The sequence below is a fragment of the Mus caroli genome, unplaced genomic scaffold, assembly GCF_978045245.1.
Source record: "Mus caroli unplaced genomic scaffold, Mus_caroli_1 scaffold_12, whole genome shotgun sequence".
Taxonomy (NCBI): domain Eukaryota; kingdom Metazoa; phylum Chordata; class Mammalia; order Rodentia; family Muridae; genus Mus; species Mus caroli.
The window spans coordinates 56,895,568-56,916,958 of NW_028227267.1; the positions used below are offsets into that span (position 1 = coordinate 56,895,568).

A 21,391-nucleotide genomic window follows, 5' to 3' on the forward strand; every position below is an offset into this window, starting at 1 on the left:
TTGTTTTTGTTTTTTATTTTAAATCTATTCAGAGAACCATTTATTGGTACTTTTTGATATCTATTGATAGAAGTCATCTTTGATTAGAGCAAATAATTTGACCTATGTTGTGTGCGTGTGCTGAGAGTAAGTCAACTCTAGGTTTGCACTTGTTATTAATTTTAAATGAATTTCATTCTAACCCAGCCCACTGTCATCAGGTTGGAATTAGAGCGAGAGGGTGAAGGACAATGTGTTTGCTAAGCCCACGGTGGTGAGGCCATTGCCAAGCACAGTCCTGCCAGGGAAGGTTCATGCTAGGTGGGCGAGGGAAGTGCAATTGGGTAAACTGGCCTCGTGCTGAGCTCAGGTCCTGCATGTGTCAGGATATCTGAGCTGCCACGCACAGCTAGTAACGGAAATGAATGCACGCGAGCTGTTCAGAGGTATTTTAGCATTCGGCCATTGAGGCAGTGAATCAGCAGCAGGATGTGGGGTTGGTAGAGTTGCTCAGGTTCTAGCTGTACTGTGGAGATGCTGATGGAGAGGGAGGAGTGGACAGCACGGTTTGGTTTCTGCAGTGCACTCGTGTGTGCTGCTGTGGAAGGAGGGCGCACTGGATAGCACTCCCTGTGGGGAGTTCCCAGCATTCCTTCTGTTGCTTCCTTGTGTATTCCCTCTTTTCCCAGTATGCTCCTTTGTTTCTCAAAGTTCCCATACATCTTTCTCTTCCCTACACAGCCTTCCCATGACCTACGCTGTGTCTTACCTAGGGCTGTAAAGAGTCACCATGACCTAGGCAACTCTTTTAAAAGAAAACATTTACTTGGAGCTGGCTTACAGGTCAGAGGTTTGGTCCATTATCATCATAGTGGGAAGTATGGCAGCCTGTAGTCAGACGCGGTGCTGGAGAGGTACCTGAGAGTCCTATGACTTCATTTGCTGGCAGCAGGAAGAGACTAGGCCACTAGGCCTGGCTCAGGCTTCTGAGACTTCAAATCCCGCCCCCTAGTGACACACTTTCTCCAACAAAGCCACACCTCCTAATAGTGCCACTCTCTCTGAGCCTATGGGGCCATTTCCATTCAAACCACCCACACTGCTTCCTGCCTGGATTCCCATGCTCAGATTCTCTGAGCTGCAAACCTACCTCTTCCATTACAAACTTCCAAAATTGCTGCAGGCTTTCTGCTCTCCTTCAGCTTTGTCCTTGGACCTTTAAAGCACTTACTTTTTTGTTTTGTTTTTATTTATGTTTTTATGCTCAGTATGGAATCCAGGGCCTCCCACATGCTAGGCATCTTCTCTAGCACCAAGCTCCGTCTCAGGCCAGCTCTTAAAATTGGGTTTGTATAACTTAATTCCTAAATTGATATTACATGAATTATGTATTTTATATACAGAGAGATATGAATGTATATCTATATAATTTTTGTTTTCTGCTTTTGAGACCTGTGTATTTCAAGTTGTTGAGGATGGCCTTGAACTCTTGATCGGCCTGCTTCCACCGACCTAGTTCCACATTGCAGGAGTATGCTACAACTATCATTCAAATTACTGCTAATATCAGTGAGGTTAAGATACAGTATTTTTGCTTTTGTACTACATAAAATATTATTAGAAGATTACGGAGTGCAGCTGGGTTATGCTATTTAACCCCTTACCAGCCCCGTGAGGTAGGGATTGGTCATGAAGGTTAGGCGTGTTGCTAATACATGACACAGCAGGAAATAACACACACCTCTGCAGCTCCTCAATTCTCTTAGCGGGAGCCAGAAAACCTTTCTGAGCTGCTACTCCATCAGGAACTCAGCTGAGCTCTGGAAACCAGTCAGTGTGGCAGGGAGAAGAGAATGGCTCCTTCGTGCAGTTGGTGTTGCTGTAGAGAGATGGAGTAGGGATAGGATGTAGTGTTCAGTGTGCGGTAATGCCGCCTTTGCCAGGGAGGCTCGTGTTGAAACGGGATGGTGCGTGCAGGATGTGGCATACTTCAGGCCAGGTCTGGCAGTTTGTCAGAATGAATCTGCAGTCTCTTGGGGGAAAACGTGCAACCGTGTGCCCAGGTCTCAAGGGAGAAATGTGCCAGACACATCAGAGGAAAAGCCAGAGTGGGCTTCTTAAGCAATGAAGAGAGAGCTATGTTGAAGGGCTGCAGGAGGGAAGACCTGTCCCGGGGGAGATGAGGGCTTTGCAGGGTCTGGGCAGAGAGGAACCCTGATCTGACTTGGACTGTGATGACAGTGGTCCTGGCAGGAACACTAGACTGCCACAGCACAAGGTGAGGAGGGAAGCTATTGTGTGGCACTCATGAGGAGAAACCATGGCATCTTGACCAGGATGCCAGTACAATTGGTCTGTGGGCACTGGCTTCCAGATGCATGGAAGTTTTGCACGTGTTTTGATGGGAGGGCTTTACTCTGAGTAGCTAGAAAGATAGCAAGTCACTGCAGTGGGTACCAGGAGCCTGGTTTGCTCCAAGAGAAAATAAAGATGCTGTTGTCTTGAAAGAGATCACTGTAGACACATGGCTGTGGGCTCTGAGATACAAATGTAAGTTGAAATATTTACTCAAAGGCATGGGACTGCATGAGGTCACTAAGGGGTATGCCCAGGAGGAACAGAAGGAACTGGCTCAGGGCTGCTTTGAGGTCAGGCTGCAAGGAAGAACCACTAGTGCTCTGAGGAGTGGTAGGACAGTGACTAAGAAGAAAAGGGAGCGGAGTTTGTTCTCCTAAGGAGAGCAGAGGGACACCCTGACTTGAATCCAGTGACAGAGCAGTGTGGAGAGGACTGGGGACTGGCCGTTGGCCCTGCTGGGCTTATTAGAGTTCATGGGACTCACAGCAGCTAAAATCAGAACCTATCTGTGGCAAGCAGGTGCCTGCCTGCCAAGTGGTTGGTATGGTGACATTTTGGGAGAAACTGCTGTACACAGTCACAGGAGATGTGACCTGTGTCCTTGAGGATTTAAAGTTTATAGCCAAATGATTAGTAGAGACAACAGTACTATATTAATTTAGCAGGTGGCTGTTTGTCAACTGATTAGATGGCTTGTGAGTTTCAGGACAGTGATGACATTGTTGAAATGGTGGGCTTTCACAGAGCAGGGCAGGAGAGGGACTGAGCTTACAGTGGCCATCCATTCGGTGGTGAGTCAGAGATAGCCACTTAGTGAGCGGGCATCGGGTTTATTTATAGGGAGTCTCACATTCAGTGGTGTATATTTGTGTACACATACACACACACACACACACACCCCCCACACACACACGTATGTGGAGGCCTGAGGTAGATGCTTGGTGTTTTCCTCAGTTGTTCTCCACTTTATTTTTTTGAGATGTGGTCTTTTCCTTGAACCTAGACCCAGTTGGGCTGGACTGTCGGGCCTGTAATCCCCAAGGAACCTCATGCCTTTACTTCCCAGTGCTGGGGTTGTAGGCGAGTGCTGCTACACCTCTCTCTCTCTCTCTCTCTCTCTCTCTCTCTGTGTGTGTGTGTGTGTGTGTGTGTGTGTTTCCTGTGTGATGTGGAGGCTGGGACTCAGGTCCTCATACCCTCATGGCAAACACTTTACTAACTATGTCATCTCCTCCATCGGTCTTTTTAATATACTGTTTCCAGACTCTTCACATATCACCAGGAAAAAACATGGGTGACTGAGTAAAACATGACGGTGTGGAAATCAAAGGCATATGGGGAAGTTTATTTGGAACTGTTGTCTGTGGTAGCTGAGATGTGGGAGAGCTTTGAGCTTCGGATGCAGGCTCTTGTCTCCTTTTCAGAGTCTGACGCAGTTAACTTGGCACCCGGGAGAGTGAGTGTGAGACTTTGTGAAGATGACAGGGCAGGGAGCTGGTTGCGGTGTAGGTCAGCCCCACTCTCTGTGTAGCCTCTCGTTTGAGTCAGAAAGGAGATAGTTTAAAGAGAGGGCAGGAAATTAAACCCATAGAGAGGATCATCTGGAAAATATAAAGGCTGTGTTTGTGGTGACTGGAACACACATAAAAGCATTGCGCGGGCTTTGAGGGCAGAAGGCAGCATGGGATACTTCCATGGGAACCGAGGGGCTCTGCTGTTTGACCTCATGGGTCCCCACTGCTGCTGACTGTGGTGGAAGCACTGCAGCGAGCAAGCACTGGAGACCGATTGGAAGACCTTGTTTACTTATGCTTGGTGTAGATCCTGGGTAGGTTATTTACAGCTGTCTGTAAATGAAGAGCAGTGACCCAGGGAAACTTGGCTTTTTGGAGAACCATTTTTATAAACCTTGCTGATATCATTTATGTCTTTATCGGTGTATATTATCTAAGGTGATAGTTTCAGAGGCTTGTTTTGTTTAAATGTCATGAACTTTGACCCTCTTCATTCCGTTACCCTCTCCTGTGCCTCCCCCTTACTGTGAGCTCCTTAACTCTTCTCAGATAATCCTCCTTTCTGTGTCACGTATGTCTACAGTTACTTTGCTTAATAACATGATCTGAGGACATGACATTTTTGGGGCTGGGGGTACCTAGGAGAAGTCAGCGTGGGGAGTGGAGGTTAGCTCTGATCAAAATACGTTGTATATGTGTGTTAAATTCTCAAAGAAGAAGTTAAAAATTTTCAATGACTTATCTCCAGTTCCGTCCAGTTTCCTGAAGATGACTTAAGTTAATTCTTTATGCCTGAGTTTTCTCTGTCTGTTTTTCTGTCTGTCTGTCTGCCTGCCTGTCTGTCTGTCTGTCTGTCTGTCTCTCTCTGTTTCTTTCTCTCTTATTTCTTTATTATTTCATCTATTGATGGGCATCTAGACGGCTCCTGTAATTTGGCTGTAGTGAGTGGATGCACAGCATTGCCGTGGAACGCTCACTGACTACGTTGGATAGCACACAAGTCAGGTGTGCTGGACCTACTGGTGGTTCTCTTAGGTTTTGAGGTCCCTCCACTGCTGATGTCTAGAGTCACACCAGGTTACAGCACCAGCAGTGGTAAGGACTCCTCCCTGCCCATTCAGATAGTATGCAAAACCAAAGAGTGTTTATTCTGTAGAAGCAACCAGCATACGGGGGTGGGGGGGGGTGGGGGGGGGTGGTGTCAACCATTCTTTGAAATGGCGACTCCAGATAAAGGCACATAAGCCTTCTTAGAGGGAACTGGGGAAACTCTCTAGAAGGATTTCATTAGTGAGTGCTCGGGGGTCACAGGTACTCAGTGGACTACATTCCTATGTCATGGATGTTCAATCATGTGTGGTTGGTGGTCTGTATTCCTATGTCACAAATGTTCAACCATGTGATAACATAGGGCTGCCCAGCACAGATGGCCCATTCTGAGATAAGCTATTTCCCCATCTCTGTGGTTATCCCCAGGCTGTTCTTCAGGAAGGGGTTTTATGATCTTGTTCTGGATTTTATGGTCTCTTCCTAGCGCTGTTCTTAGGATCTAGTTTCTGGGACTTACGGTCTATTCCTGAAGCTAGTGCCTTATGGTCTTTTTTTAAAATCAGGCCTGGTCCTCAAAATGGAGAGCAATGGGGTCCTTGAGTGGGGACCAATGGTGTCCTTGAGTGGGGATCAATGGGGTGTGTGGTGTCCTTTCAGGTTGTTTTCCTTTTGCCTTCCGTCCATGCTCTTAACACTGAGTGCAGTCTAAGGTTTTGGACTAGTATAGTACTCTGTAAGTTTAATTTGTTTTTCCCAGGAGGTAATCAGTGTCTAGAAATAAATGGTCATTTTTCCAGTCATATAGAGACAACTCCGCCTACCTTGAAAACGATCACTTTAGGGGAGACTACATGTGTGAAAACCCTCACATTGCAGTTTTTACATATATGTCCATGTTATTTCACGTAATTGAAGGCCTTTTCTTTTGGATTTCATCTCTAGAGACTGTCATGCAGTTCCTTGAGAAGCTATCTGAAAAGCTCTCTGAAAGGTTAGTCTGAATTCTGTTTAATATTTCAGTTGTACAACCAGCTTATGTGTGCAGTGTATGTTTTTGTGTTCGTATCTATGTTTGCATGTATTCCCATCTGACTATGTGTGCAGGTGGACGCTTGCGTCAGTGGGGAGCGCCCTCTATCAGTCTCTACCCTATACACTGAGACACTTGAACCCAGGGCTTGTCAATTCAGGTAGTCCAGCCAGCCAGCTGGCTCCAGGGATCCCTTATCGCCTCTTCTTAAACCCCGGTCTGGCATGTCGTGCACCTAGGGTCCTCTCTACATGTGTGCACCATCTAAGATGTCTCCTCAATTTCTACAGCTAACATTTTTTAAAAAGAGATTTGTTTTACCAATTAAGACGTAATTTACTGAGAATGTCAGTTTAAATGTGAGTCAGAGCTGTTGGCAAGAGATGATCCCCCAAGAAGATGTTGAGGGCAGCAGTCCCCCTGAAGTGCTCATCTCAGAACTTAGCCAGTTCTCTTCAGCAACCCACTTTCCTCAGCAACACCTTTCCAAAATGCTCTTTTGTTTGTTTTTGTTTTTGTTTTTGAGACAGGGTTTTTCTGCAGTTCTGGCTATCCTGGAACTCGTTCTATAGACCAGGCTGACCTTGAACTCACAGAGATCTTCTGCCTCTGTCTCCCGAGTGCTGGGATTAAAGGTGTGCGCCACCACCTCCCTGCCCAACATGTTGTTAAGACCATATATTTTGAAACCATGTCACTAATGATACCAAATTCATAATACAGCATGTCTCTTGGGGTTACGTAAATACAGAGAACTTGGATACAGTGGGTCTCCGGATTTGGAATTCTTGTTGTAAGGATTCTCTGCCTTGGTGTTTATAATAGCACACTGCATTCCGCTTCCTACCCCCATACTTGATGGTGGTCTCCTTGATACCTTGCTGTTGTCTCTGCCCTTCCCTCTGGTTCTTGCCTCAGTGATCTCTCTTCCAGCACTCAGAGGAGGCATGGCCACCTTGTCCTATTATAGCCGGGGTTCCGGCAAGAGGTGCGCTATGGTTTAGAAGAGGTGTGCTATGGTTTGGAGAAAGTGTGCTGTGGTTTGGAAATTCAGGCCTGTGGTCTCTTGTCTGCCTCACAAAGCTGTCTTATTTTTTAACCATAGGAGCGTGTTGGGTCAGATTTCTGTTTTGAAACTTTTTAAAGGTTTATTGTATGTGTTGACTGTTTTGTCTGCACATGTGTATATGAGCTGTGTGCATGCCTGGTGTCTGTGAAGGTTTGAAGTGGGCATCAGATTTCCTGGGACTGGAGTTACAGAAAGTTATGAGCAACTATCTGTCTGGTACTAGGAACCGAACCCAGGTCCTCTGGAAGCCATAGAACTTATATTAACCACTGGGCCATCTCTCCAGTCATATCTGTTTTGGATTTTAAACTTGTGCTTTCTAATTCGGTTCATATTTGGCACTTTGAAAAGTCTTACAATGTCAGTGAACCCCTGTCTCTGTTCCAATGAGGAGGGACTGTGATTAAGAAGTTTCTTCGTTTTCCTACTTTTGCCTGAAGAGTTCTCTGCTTATGTATAGATCACATTTTCAGCAAATGTATCTTCTAGTTGTATGCATGTATGCATGTATGCATGCATGTATGTAAATTCCAAATGATACTTCCTACTGCTCAATTTTTCCATAGGGGAAGCGGTGAGTACCAGCTGTGAGTGAGCTCCATATGACATTTTTCTAGAGAGGAGCTGGTGCTTGCTGACTTAAAGTCTGCTGGTGAATCTCCACGTGCTTCTGTTTTCCCACGCTTTCAAGGCATTCGCCGACACTGTGCATACAGTAGAACTCATCAAGACCCGACGATCTATGAGTTCCATACAACACTTCAGGAAAAGTCAGATTAGTCACAGTTTACTTCTATAGTGAAAGACATGCCCAAATTTACCATCACTGTTGGAAAGCTTATAAAGTTTATTCTCATTGCAAATACTAAATTTTTTCCTTAATAAGTAACAATAGACTTGTTTTGCAGAACTAGAAAAGATTTCGAGATGATGCAAGGAATGAAAACAAAACTAAATCCTCAAAATTCTGTAAGTAAATACATTGGAAATTTTCAAATAATATAAACACAATTTCAACTGAAAGCCGTATCTCTTTATTCTAGAACTTTCTTTGTGTAACTTTAGATTTGTTCTTTACAGTTTCATACATGTGAATAGAATAATTTGATTGTATTTCCCTCCCCATTGGCCTCTTATTCCTTCCCAGGAAACCCTTTCCTTTTCCCATCTGGTCCCCCTCATATCTTTTGTGAGTGTGTGTGTCACTGCATTTGACATGGGTGCCTATATAACCTTGGGTGGTGGGTTGTTTATTTACTTGAGCAAGGACAACTTACCAGTGGAATATGATCTCCCCAGCCTCAGCAGCCATTAATTGTCTGTAGCTCTTTAGGAAGAGGTAGGACCTTTTTAGCCTCAGTTTTCCCTTAAAAAGGAATATTGATAGGCAGGTCTGGTGTACGAAGCCACTCTTGCTGAGTTTATGGGTGCAACAACCCCTATGTCTAGAAGATAGCATTTTACCACATGCCTTCCCACCACTCCAGCTCTTACATTCTTTCCAAGTCGCCCTCTTCCAAGGTCACATGCCTAGGAGGGGGTGATGCAGATGACCTGTATGGGCCGAACATTCATCAGTCACTCACTCCCAGCACTTCAACCAGTTATGAGTTCCTGCAGTAATAGTCAGAGGCTGAGCAGAACTGGTCTGTGGGTATAGACATAGTGTGTGGAAGGCAGTTTGATGTTGTTTCTACTTAGCTAAGAAACCATAGTAGGTTCAGCCATAGGGCCCGTGACTTTTGTAGCCATGGCTTCTAGTCAGGTTTACAATATAACAGACATGAGTTCCTGTGGCGTGGCCTCAAATCCAGTCTGAAAGCATTTCATTACTCCATAATAGTCATGCCACTGTCACATACGTGGGTTCATATTGTTGATTCTTGGACTTCCTTTCGATTTCCTGAAAGCCTGTGTAGTCCTTTTAATGCTTCGTCTTAGTGAACTTGGTATTGAAGTATTTGATACATAGGTCTGCCTGCCTGGAAACCCGGCATTTTTATCAATTGGTTGGTGTGTGCACATGTGCAAATGTATATTTACAGAAGGTGTATTTATGAGACACTGCTTCTATTCTATGGAAAGTCAACTAACCATTTCATTGTAGCTTTTGATGAAGCCTAGTGGAGGCTTGATCTAGCAGGTGGCAGTTTGAACTTCAGTGTTAACCTTGTGTTTACGCCCCCAGTACCTGCTGGATCATACGGTCCATAGAGCAGCCTGTGTGATGGCTTGGGTCTGTCTAAGAGCCTTCTCCAGGCCCCACTCAAAGCTAGCAGGATTTTTGAGTCACTTGGTGTATGGGCCAGAGTAACACACCCAAGTGAAGAATGTGTTGTCTCCAGAATCCAAATAGGCCCACTAAGCTTTGGGCTTCTTTCTTGGTGATGAGAGGGGCCAGGTGCAATAATTGATCTTTCACCTTGAAAGGAGTATCTCTGCATGTCCCATACCCCTGGGCTCCTAAACATTTTACTAGGTGGGAGGCCCTTGGGTTTTGGTAGGACTTAGTTCCCATCCCCAGGGTGCAGATGCATTGCAGAGAAGTCAAAGTGGCTGCTACCTGTTGTTCAATTGGTCCTGTCAGCAAGACGTTATCAATATAGTATAGATCAGTGTGATATTTTGTGGAAGAGACAACTGACCAAGAGCAGTGTGAACCAAGTTATGACACAGGTTGGAGAGTTAATATACCATTACTTATACGTGTTGTTTTCAGTCATAAGGTCATATGATCTGATAGTATAGACCAAGTGTCTTTGGGGCTAGACTGTTGCCCAGGCACTTGGGATGTTCTGAAGTGATGGGGTTGCAGACATTCGGTTTTTTGTCTCCACATGGCTCTAAGGTACTACAGGCTTTCTGGGGTTGTCTACACCATTCTTTCATAGGTGTTACTGTTGATGATTCTTAATTTGATAAAACTTTTCAGAGCTATAGGCATGGGGGGATGTACAGAAAGGAGCCTTGTAGATTTGGAAACTATGCCAGTTTCCCAGACCTACCCACTAAGAAGTAGAGTATACAGTGCTGGACTGCATAGGGTTAAAGCAGCATGCCAGTCAGGGGCCTCGCTGTACCTGGCCTGGGGTGGGCACATCCATACAGGATACCAGGGAAGAGATCAGAATCCAGTCGGGTGGACCAAACAATTAAAAATATGTTGTAGAAAGCCAATTCAGTCAAAGCTGATGTACACTGTTCCTTTCCTACCAATAGTTTGTTTGACTGGATACAGGCAGTCCGGCAAACGTTGGTGAAGTCCTCATCTTCTCCTGTAGTCTCTGTTCTAGTCAAGTTGATATTTGTGTTTTAGGCATACAATAAATTTTGTGTGTTCTTTTTTTTGTTGCATAAAAGATGGGTTGTGGTTTAGGGTGAGCTGTGTGGAAGGGTGCATGTGCATATGTATGGAAGCCAGCGGTCAGCTTCATAAGTCTGTTCTTATCAGCTGCTCATCTTATTTTTTTTCTTTTTTTTTTTAATATTTTTTTATTAGGTATTTTCCTCATTTACATTTCCAATGCTATCCCAAAAGTCCCCCATCCCCTCCCCCCCACTCCCCTCCCCCCACTCCCACTTTTTGGCCCTGGTGTTCCCCTGTACTGGGGCATATAGAGTTTGCAAGTCCTCATCTTATTTTTTGAGCTAGGATCTTTTATTGGAACAGAGCTCAATGGTTCAGCCAAAATGGCCGTTCAGCCATTGAGCCTTGGGCATTTTCCTGTCTTTTCTTTCCTGGTGCTGGATTACAAATATAAACTGCCACACTCAGTGTTTTACCTGTGTTTTGGGGATTAAATTCAGATCCTCATTATTTCACAGCAAGAACTTTATTGACTGAGCTATCCTCCCATGCCCACCATGCGTTAACTTAACTGCTCCCTTCTGATTTTACTTTGCCCTTCTAGACCATGTACTAAGGCTGCTGTCTGCTTATGTTTGTGGTAGGAGCCCTACTCTGCCATCCATAGGTGGTGAATAATTGAGAGCTAGAGGAGCTGGAAACTGGGTACTGAGCTGGCAGATGGAGGTTCTGGGAAACCATCCCTGCCTTTCAGGTGCTCACGCTGAGAAAGACCACGAGTCTGCTCTCTTACATGGCTACATGTGCTGTGCCCAATGTGCCATGGTGCCATGTGGGTAGGCAGACCTGCTTCCTCGGGATGCTAACCTGAAACTCAGGAAGGTGAGGGACACAGGCCAGCTGGCATGCTGAGCCCTAATCCAGAGCCAGGTGTTGTGCCTGTGTGGGCTGTGCTGTTGACTTATCAGCAGGTACTCAGTGAGTGGCCATCATGTACAGTCTAAGTAATTTGACCTCTGATTGGGAAAACCATCCATTCAGGTGCTCAGGCTTGCTTTTAGCTTCCTTCCCTGGCTGTCAGACAGTAATTATTATTTTTATTATTATTATTAGACATGATTTGGCCTTTTAGCACAGGGCTTTGAACTTGGGGTCCTGCCCCAGCCTCCAGAGGGCTGGGATTGATTGTAAGTCTCAGCAGCCATGTCCTGCTCTTGATTGGCGTTGCCTCTGTCTCAGTTACATTTTAAATGGTTGCTTTAGTTTAGGGTCCATACCCTAACCTTCTTGTTCATCTCATTTTACTACCTGCAGTATATTTTGTGGACTTATATATGGGTTGTGTTTTGAGAAAACTTTTATTCTGGCTGATTTAATCCATTAATGTTGACTTTTGTTGATTACACTTTAGAATGTCATTTACCTTGGCCCCAAATTCTAGGGTTATGCCTTATTTGTATCTCTATGCGTTGGCTACAGAAAAGTCAAATTGTGCCTTACCATGGTTAAAAAATTTTTTTTAAATATATGTTTTAAAAAAAACTGGCTTATATTTTATTATCTGGCCAAGTTTCTGATAAAAATAGATAATCAATATCTTTGCTGACAGTGAACCATTTCCTTTCAGAAACTAATGCCTTGGGACCCTCCCTACTACAGCGGTGTGATTCGTGCAGAGAGGTAAGCTTCTCCAGAAAGGCCCCTATGAAAGGAAGATGGGGGCTCTGTGAACTGAGCACTTTGCACGTTAGCTGTACAGCTGCTTGGGTACCGCCATCACACACCTGCCTTCCCTGAGACGTGTCTCTCCCTGATGGCAGAGCTGTGGCCTTCCTTTCATCTGCATCTGCTTCAGTGAAGTGTTCCTTCACGAGCCTGTCTGCCTTAGCTTGTTCACCTGTATCCACTTCAGGAAAACCCTCCTTCACGTGTTTGCCCCAGCAAAACACCATCCAACACAACTGACTCCAAAGGACCCTTAAGTTCCCACTCCACGTGGGGCTTTTCTGCTTTGTGTTAAGAACTTCAGATGCTCCTTCAGAAGAAAAACAACCTGTTCAGAAGCAGTGGAGACTTAGCGTGTGCTAGGCCTGCCCAGGAGTGATGTGGGGAAGACCGCAGTGGAATGAAGGACTGTGGCTCTCTGCTTTTTTAGTTAGATTCTTCAGAGAATTGAGTCTTTCAAGTATGCAAAAGATATATGAACGACATGAAGAGATGAGTAAAATACCTGAAATAGTTTTGTTTGAAATGAAAATTTATTTTTGAAAAGGCAGTACATTTGCATGGTTTAAAACATTAGAACAAAGATGTTCATTAAGAACTATTGGCCCTATCCCTGCCCTGACCCTCAGGGGCCATTTTCTAGAGTTGTTTAATTTGCCCTGTCAGAGGTTGGGTTCCGCTCTTCATGCTTGGGTAGACGTGGTGTCTTTTCCTGCCAGCAGCAAGCCTTGGTGCCCTGGGTGTGTGCTGGTTGGTGCCTGCCATCAGGATGTCTTCAGAAAGGACAGTTTCCTATTATTTATTCCCTGCTTATCTGCAACTCTGATGAACCCCAAGCACGCCTCATGCTACAAATAGGTCATAGCACTCTGTCTCTGTACTACACAAACCATCAGCAGCATTGAGTCAGTAAAGAGAAAAAGGATATTCAGCCACATCTCAGCGAGTTCCTGCCTTAGACTGGGCACTCTGTTGCTTTGTGCCCCGGCGAGGGCATTGAGTGACAGCAGCTGAGCTTGATGGCTGGTGCCCTTGGGTGACCTCCACAGTGTTCTCAGCCCCTCCCTCCTTGCTGGGGTGGGTCTAGAGGCCGATGATGCTTGGTTTGGGTATTTCTACATCAGTTCCAACCCTCAACTCCCTGGACTTTTCGGTTAGGTTTTGGTTAAATAGTTTCTTTTGAGGGCAGGCCGTAGGAAGAACAGAATGTTCTGGCAATATTCCAGAATGGTGCCTTTTCTTCTACCAACGACTGGCAGGAGAGATTTTCCTCGACCTTAAATTTGGGGATTGGAGGGATCCTGGATGTAAACTCTTGCACATGTAGTGTATTGTACACGATGAGGGAGTTGTGGCTTCCTGCCTGTCACTCCGGTTTTGAGGGACCGGTTTGCTATGTGACCTGGATGCTACCGGGTCCTGCTGCTGTCCATTTGTTCCCATTGCTGCTGCTGTTAGAGGGAGTGGTGGCTTCTGGGTCCCTTGAGTGTCTGTCAGAAGCCTGGCGCTTCCCTTCCTTCCTTTTGCCCTGGATTCTTCCGAGTCGCGTGGTGTCCCTCTCTAGGTGGTGGTAGCTGTGTCTGTGCTGTCTCCCTCCACCCCTTCTTCTGAAAGCCCTGGGATCTGCCCTTGATCAGATGGTGACACCTGGTTGTGTCCTCTGCAGGGACCTTCCCCCACAGCTGCAGCAACACACCCTTGTTGGTCCTGAAGGCCTGAGATCTCAAGGCTTCTCTGAAGTTGTGTCTTTAAATTTCTGTCCCTTCACGGTCACAACCTTCTCTCTTCTTCAGCATCCAGGGCAGACTCACCTTCTTTTAGCACAGTTCTATGTACCCTAGACAGGCTGGTTCTCATTGCTTCCCCACTTCCTGTCTCTGTTTTTAAAAAATTTATTTATTTATTGGATGTATATGACTACACTGTTGCTATCTTCAGACACACCGAAAGAGGGCACCAGATCCCATTACAGATGGTTGTGAGCCACCATGTGATTGCTGGGAATTGAACTCAGGACCTCTGGAAGAGCAGTTAGTGCTCTTAACCGCTGAGCCATATCTCCAGCCCCGTCTCTTATAATACCTAATTCACTGGTCATTATCCTCCATTGTTTATGGGATAAGGAGAAAAGAAAGACAATAATAACAAAAAATAGTCCTTACATGTAGGAAATAAGTGAATTCTGAGTGACTGTGCACAATTTGGCAAGGCCATGTCACGGACCTGTGCCTAAGCCCTGTGAGAGTGGCAAAGCCTTCCCCAGGTGCCACTCAAAGGGATGGCAGCAGTGTGTGCAGAAAATCCCACCATAGCCTTCTCCCCTAGGGTATTTATGGCCTGAACAGTGCTCCCCTACAGATGCTGCTCCTACTGAGATTAGCTAAACTTATCTCCTCATTCAACTGTGTACAGTAATCCTGCCTCCTTGTTCGTCTGGATGTCATAACCTCAACTCTTTGTTCAGCTGTGTGAAACAACCCTACCCCCCCACCCCACCCCCCACATCCCCTGCCCTGTTCACCTGTATATAGTAAACACACTGGGATTTTTAAAGTGCTGTGGCCTTACCACCAGGGAGCTCATAGCATCCAATCCCATTTTTCTGTGTCTGTGTGTCTGTCCTTTCATCATTCCATCACCGACTCAGTCATGGCTCCAGGATCCAAGCCATGCAACGATGGGGCTCATAAGTTTAAAAAATCAGTCCATACAGCAAACACATCTCTACTCTCACATGTTTTCTGCTATCATTGATTGAATTGTTGGGTGTAGAACCAGAGACTACAGACTGCCAACTGTACCCCCCTTCTGTGAATCCTAGATGAACAGTTAACTGAATTTACTTTCTGAAAATAAATAGAACTAACGCTGTTAGCCTCTTCTTCCGTCTCTTAGGTATAATATTGAGCCCAGTTTATACTGCCCGTTTTTATCCCTTGGAGCTTGCATGGAAGGCCTGAATGTCTTATTTAACAAACTGCTGGGCATCACCTTATATGCAGAGCAGACCTTCAAAGGAGAGGTGTGGTGTAATGACGTCCGGAAGCTGGTAAGCCTCTCCCTGCTGTGGCAGCACCTAGGGCCCCGTGGCCGTGTGGCCATGTGGCAGTGGCTGTGGGTCCCCAGCAGTTTCTCCTTTGCGCTAACTGTATTCTGACAGGGTGCCCAGCTCATTTCTCCTTCATGAAAAGTTCAAGCACCACTTGTGATTTAGGACCGTGCACAAAGGACCTGAATGTGGGACAACAGAGTTAGTTCTCCAAAGCAGGTGTTGTCAGGGAACCTGATAAAACGCTGGTTCCCATTTACATTCTCCCAATGGTGATGAATTCTAGTTGTTGGAAAGTCTATGGTTGCTCATATAATGGCAACTGACCTGTCCCTTTTTAGTCCCACATCGCTCCCTTATTTCTCAGGCATTTTCATGTGTCTGCAGTGGTCTTTGCATCAGACATTCACTTTATCCTGTGTCTGATTCATTTGGCTTTGTTGACAACATCAAGCCCAGAGTTCTGCCTTTCTTCTACTAAGACCCACTTTTCCTTGGGGTTGACTATTTTAGATATTTTCCTCAGAAGGTTGTGGCTTTCTTGGCCCTATATTAATTTACCCCAAAGTTTCATGGGGCAGTGCCATTTATCTCTTCCTTGCATGCCTGCTGGGCTTGCTCCACTGTGTGCCTGGTCCTGCCAGCTGTCATGCTGCCTTTTGGCCATGCTTTGAGCATGGGATAGGGGTGAAGCAGGTCAAGATAGGAGAACACTCTTATCTCTGATGCTGTTCACAAAATATCGTGTCATGTTACTAACTTCCTAAATATATGTGTTAGGGAAAAATCAAGATGTAGTATAAACAAAAACTAAAACAAAACCAAAGCCAGTGACAGGTGCGAGTGGCAACCTTGGCCTTCTGGGACAGCACCAGGCCATGGTGTCCACTGCCATCTCTTTGGTGCCTTGAAAAAAAATTGGCACCCAGGAGGTGCTCTGTAGGTGCTGAGGGAGGGAGGGAGGCGGGGAGGAAGGGAGGGAGTAAATACATCTGCTTGAAAATTGACAGCCGCAAATCGTAATCGCCAAGTTCAGAAAAACACGGCAAGATGGAGCCGAAGGACTGTGTAGGGGACCGAGCTGTGTTTTGTCAGTTCTGGATTCAAGGGTTGCATAAGACAGGGAAGAAAAATAATTTGCCACTAAAATTGTCAACCCAGCCTTTCTCTCCAAATCTTTTGGGTTGTTTTGTGGGGGGCCTTCTCTGAAGGGCCGTGGTCGGTGTAGTTAATGTAGAGGAAGGGAAAATGTGATACAGGCTCAAGGAGAATGTCGCCCCTGAACACAGGACTCAAGTCCTAGGCTCCAGAAGTGGAGCAAATCAGTGACTATATTGAGAAATTTAGGATATAGTAAAACAAAACAAAAAACAAAACAGGAAAAACATTAAAATGGCTGTAATGGCTGGTTTTGTGTCAACCTGACACAGCTGGAGTTATCACAGAGAAAGGAGCTTCAGTTGAGGAAATGCCTCCATGAGATCCAGCTGTGAGGCATTTTCTTAATTAGTGATCAAGGGGGAAAGGCCCCTTGTGGGTGGGACCATCTCTGGGCTGGTAGTCTTGGTTCTATAAGAGAGCAGGCTGAGCAAGCCAGAGGAAGCAAGCCAGTAAAGAACATCCCTCCATGGCCTCTGCCTCAGCTCCTGCTTTCTGACCTGTTTGAGTTCCAGTCCTGACTTCCTTGGTGATGAACAGCAGTATGGAAGTGTAAGCCGAATAAATCCTTTCCTCCCAACTTGCTTCTTGGTCATGATGTTTGTGCAGGAATAGAAACCCTGACTAAGACAATGGCCATAGCTAGGGCTGTGGATATTTATCATACAGGGTCCCGTGGGTTTCTGTTTTGCATTGTTTGTTTGTTTTGAGTTTTTGATGTGGTCACAGGTCACTGACCATTAAATTTAAACTTGTATTCTAGGCTGTCGTTCATGAATCTGAAGGGCTGCTGGGGCACATTTACTGTGATTTTTTCCAGAGAGCAAACAAGCCACAGCAGGTAAGCCTTCTTTTACAAGCTGGCTTGTCCAGAAGTGGCCGGCAGTTTATCAGTATGAATGTGAACCTTACATGTATGTCATTTTTACAATTACATAGTATTTAAAGGCACCACCAAAGAGTTTCCAAATATGTAAATGTGAAAATAGGAGAGAATTTGAAAATAATAAAGATCCTGAGAGGAACTGCATGGATCGATAATTACTACTCGGTTTTGGAATGTGATAGTAAACTAAACTAATAGTAATGACTGGTAACATTTTAGAAGCTCCTGTTTTTTAAAACCAGTACATAAGTGCTTTATATATTCACACCTTTTAATGTTTACCCCAGCCTTTTGAATTAGCCTTTGACACAATGAAGCCAGTGAGGTTATGCACTTGCTCAGATAGAGGTTCTCAGGCCTTGACCTTAAACATGCTGTCTAGAGCCCCAGCTCTCAACCCCTTTCCTTGATAGACAGTTGTCCTACTTAGTGCTGTCAACTTGACACAGCCTAGAAGAATCTCAGTTGAGTAGTTGTCTTCTTTGCCGGGCTCATCTGTGGACACATCTGTGAGGGATTGCCTTGATCGCTAGTTGATGTAGGTGGTCTCAGCCCACTGCAGTTGATACTGTCTTTAATTAGGTGGTCCTGGGGTGTATCATAAAGCACGAGAGAGTAAGCTAGCAAGCACTGTTACTCCATAGTTTTTTGCTTCAGTTCCTGTTTTAATTACTGTTTTGATTTCTCTCAGTGGTAGACTATGACCTGGAGGTGTACCAAAGAAACCCTTTTTCCCACTGTTGTTGGGTCCATGGATGCTGTTCTGCTACCAGTTAGCTCACAGCATGGAAAACACACAGACTGCCTTCTTCCCTTTTGCTGCACACTACATTTGCACAGATCCCCTATAGCAGTTTCACGAAACCCAAGGGGAAGTGCCATGACTTCAGGTTAACAATTATAACAGGGAAAAAAAACCAGTGCCTGCCATTTAATAGTGAGCCACGTTTCCAAAGTGAACAGAAGTGAGCATCGGAGACATGCTCAGTTTGGGATTTGGCAGGTAGCATTCTCCATTCTGCAGATCAGGCTTGTGGGGGCAAATTGCTTTCCTTGGTGATGTGGCTAACAGGAATCAACATCACTGGGTCCCTGCTTCTCCCTCTTTTTTAAATGGGTGGCAGTTTAAGAATTCTCAGCCCTGGACTCTGACACTCATCTGGGTTCGGATCTGAGAGGCTACACATCCAACTTGGGTACAGCACTTGACATCTTGAAGGTTTAGTTTCAGTTGTGTTTTCTGAACTGAGAGACATCGGTCTCACGTCTCCTTCACTTGTGAAGGAGTGACAGTCTGTCTGCTCCTGACTCTGCTTATGTAAATCAGGCCTTGGCTACTCAGGAACAAGGATGGCATACTGGAAGACTTTCTGCTGGTTGCCTGACACCAGGGCCATCAGTACCTTTTCTTACTCACTGTTAACACTAGTGTGGGTTTCAGCTCTTCGGTACCTTTGTTCCCAGCCCTGTACACATCAGGTCAAAGCATGTTTTTGGAGTAGATGAATAAAATTCATCAATACATTTTAGTGGCTTAAAAACTAAAATTTTAGAAAAAGAAAAGGAAGTAGATATAGAGGATAAAAATAGAGTATGTTAGATGGCTGAACTCACTATTTCTATAGAGTTTCATATCTAGACTTGCTCTTTATAGTGTCTAACACTTTTGCCTCTGTATATTTCCCTCCTCAAAGGATTGCCACTTCACCATCCGAGGAGGCAGATTAAAGGAAGATGGCAGCTATCAGCTTCCAGTGGTCGTTCTCATGCTGAATCTTCCTCATGCTTCCAGGGATTTCCCTACATTATTAACTCCAGGAATGATGGAAAATCTCTTCCATGAAATGGGCCATGCCATGCATTCAATGCTTGGACGAACTCGGTACCAACATGTCACTGGTAAGGAAGGCTTGCTTTAGGAATCTGGTCATTTTAGTGTATGGCCATTGCTGTCTAAGATCTTTCATCTCAGATGACCTCATCTTGTCACTGCTGCACACCAGGACCTTTCATGTTGTTTTCTCTTAAAGGGAGGAAATCTCAGGTGTCATTCTTGAATTTGTACCCATTTATACTTTATGATGACACAAAGAACTTACACTTGTGTGTGTGAAGAGAGTAGGTATGTGTCTCCCTAGTCCCTGGCACAATTACTGAGTTAAATGTTTCTTTTTTTGATTTAAAATAAAACTCCATGTATTTTGTTACAAAACAAAATTGATTCTTAAAAGTATGATAAAGTATTTTTATATGTACTACTTCTGTGCAATAATGTTATTATGCTTTATGAAGTTTTAATGATGCCTGATTACATTCACGATTTTATTCTTACCTTTCTTTTCTCTAAGGTATTTTTTTTGTTGTTGTTTATTTGTTTTGTTTTTTTTAAATTTCTTTGAGACAAGATCTTTAGTAGCCCACACTGGCTTTAACCTCAATAACTCAGGCTGGCCTTGAACTCACTGTATAATGTAAAAGTAACCTTTATTTGCCAGATGTAATTGTTGTCTCAGAGGCTTACTGATGAATAAACTCCATTTCTAGCTCTTTCTGAACACTGGCTGGCTGGTTCAACTCACCTGTTCTGGCCCAAACTCCTGTTCAAGCTGACTGATTCAATCTTGATTCTCTCGGCTTCTGACTGAATTGCTCTGCTTGGCCTCAAACTAACTCTGGCAATGTGTTCTAATCTTCTGACTCCTTGTTCTCTGGCTCATGTTGTTCTCACTTGCAACCTGTCTCTGAAAACTATGCTGATAAAACTCTCTTTGTTGTTGGGCAGTGGTGGCGCACGCCTTTAATTCTAGCACTTAGGAGGCAGAGGCAGAGGCAGGTGGATTTCTGAGTTCAAGGCCAGCCTGGTCTACAGAATGAGTTCTAGGACAGCCAGGGCTATATAGAGAAACCCTGTCTCGAAAAACAAAAAACAAACAAACAAAAAAACCCTTCTCTGTGTGTGTGTGTGTGTGTGTTTGTGTGTATGCACGCACATCTGTGTGTCTGTGCTCTGCTCTCTTAAGTTGCTGCTCTTCCCTGTGCTGCTCTTATGAGAGTTGGGCGTATCCTATCTTTGACTCATTACCTTGTCTGCCCCTCAATTTGATGTCACTTTCAAACATGGCTGCTTCCTTCTACAAACTAAATTTACCTTCATTGTTTGGGATTAAAGGTGTGTACTAAGGGAGTGATTATATTCCAGCAAGAGAGATTAAAGGTGTGTCATTACAGCTCCATTACACAGACCTAGAATGTCTTTAGATGTGGGAGTCCTTGTCAGAGCAGTCATGTTCCTGGATTAAAATTCCTCTACAGTATTACTCAGGCTAGACTTGAACTCACTGTATAACTCAAAGTGGTCTTGAACACCTGACCATCCTGCCTCCACCTCCCAGGTACTGGGATCACAGGTGTGCACCACGGTTTCTGGCTGTACTTCTTCTGAAGTCCTCAGTTCACTACCATTAGTGGTTAGCATTTGATCACTTCCCGATAAGGTGTTAGCATCCATTGCTCATTAACTAACTCTGAATACACAAAACTTAGGCAAGAAAATGATGTTTGAAAAGCGTGTGGGCGGGCTGACTGGAACAAAAGACCATCACCAGGAGGTTCTTAGAGATTTGTTGCCTTAAGGAACTTTGAATTTAAAATATTGATTTTTCTTACCAAAGATTGACTTTGTTACAAAGAGCAGTATGTAGCTTAAATAAAGTCCTTTGGAAATAAACTAAGGCTAAAAGCATTTGGAAATGGAATTCAGTGAATTAAATACAAATACCTTATTGGTTGTAAGAGGGTTTTAATTTATATTTCATGTCAAGCCAGCATAGCAAAGGACAAGTATGTGGAGAGGGTGTGAGCCGTTGCTTTGTAAGGTATTTCAGCAGCTGTGCAAATATTTTGTTTTACTTTTAATATAAAGAAAAAATTATAGGATTATAATAAACTTTTCTGCAAATATGTACAATAATTTCATGGAGCAAAATATTGGTTCAATGAATTAAAGCTTATCATAGTTCATCAGAAGTACAAACAAGTTTTTAAAATCACGTAATATGAAAGACAAACATGTTGATTTAAGTATAACTATTTTTTTTCCCTCTTCTCTTTAGGGACCAGGTGCCCTACTGACTTTGCTGAAGTTCCATCTATTCTGATGGAGTACTTTTCAAATGATTACCGAGTGGTCAGTCAGTTCGCCAAGCATTATCAGACTGCTCAGGTAGGAACAACTAATGCAGGCTAATCATCCCCAGTCCTGAAATT

The 21,391-nt window shown here is 44.5% G+C and overlaps 1 protein-coding gene across 1 annotated transcript in view; it reads left to right on the forward strand.

The window, feature by feature from the left end:
• Nucleotides 1-21,391, forward strand: part of Mipep (mitochondrial intermediate peptidase) — a 108,462-nt gene that overhangs the window by 18,855 nt on the left and 68,216 nt on the right. Inside the window, exons 8-14 of the mRNA XM_021181536.2 lie at nucleotides 5,844-5,892; nucleotides 7,909-7,969; nucleotides 11,935-11,987; nucleotides 14,928-15,081; nucleotides 17,003-17,080; nucleotides 18,820-19,024; nucleotides 21,238-21,347. Coding sequence (XP_021037195.1) covers nucleotides 5,844-5,892; nucleotides 7,909-7,969; nucleotides 11,935-11,987; nucleotides 14,928-15,081; nucleotides 17,003-17,080; nucleotides 18,820-19,024; nucleotides 21,238-21,347 — 710 coding nt within the window. The remainder of the gene's footprint in view (nucleotides 1-5,843; nucleotides 5,893-7,908; nucleotides 7,970-11,934; nucleotides 11,988-14,927; nucleotides 15,082-17,002; nucleotides 17,081-18,819; nucleotides 19,025-21,237; nucleotides 21,348-21,391) is intronic.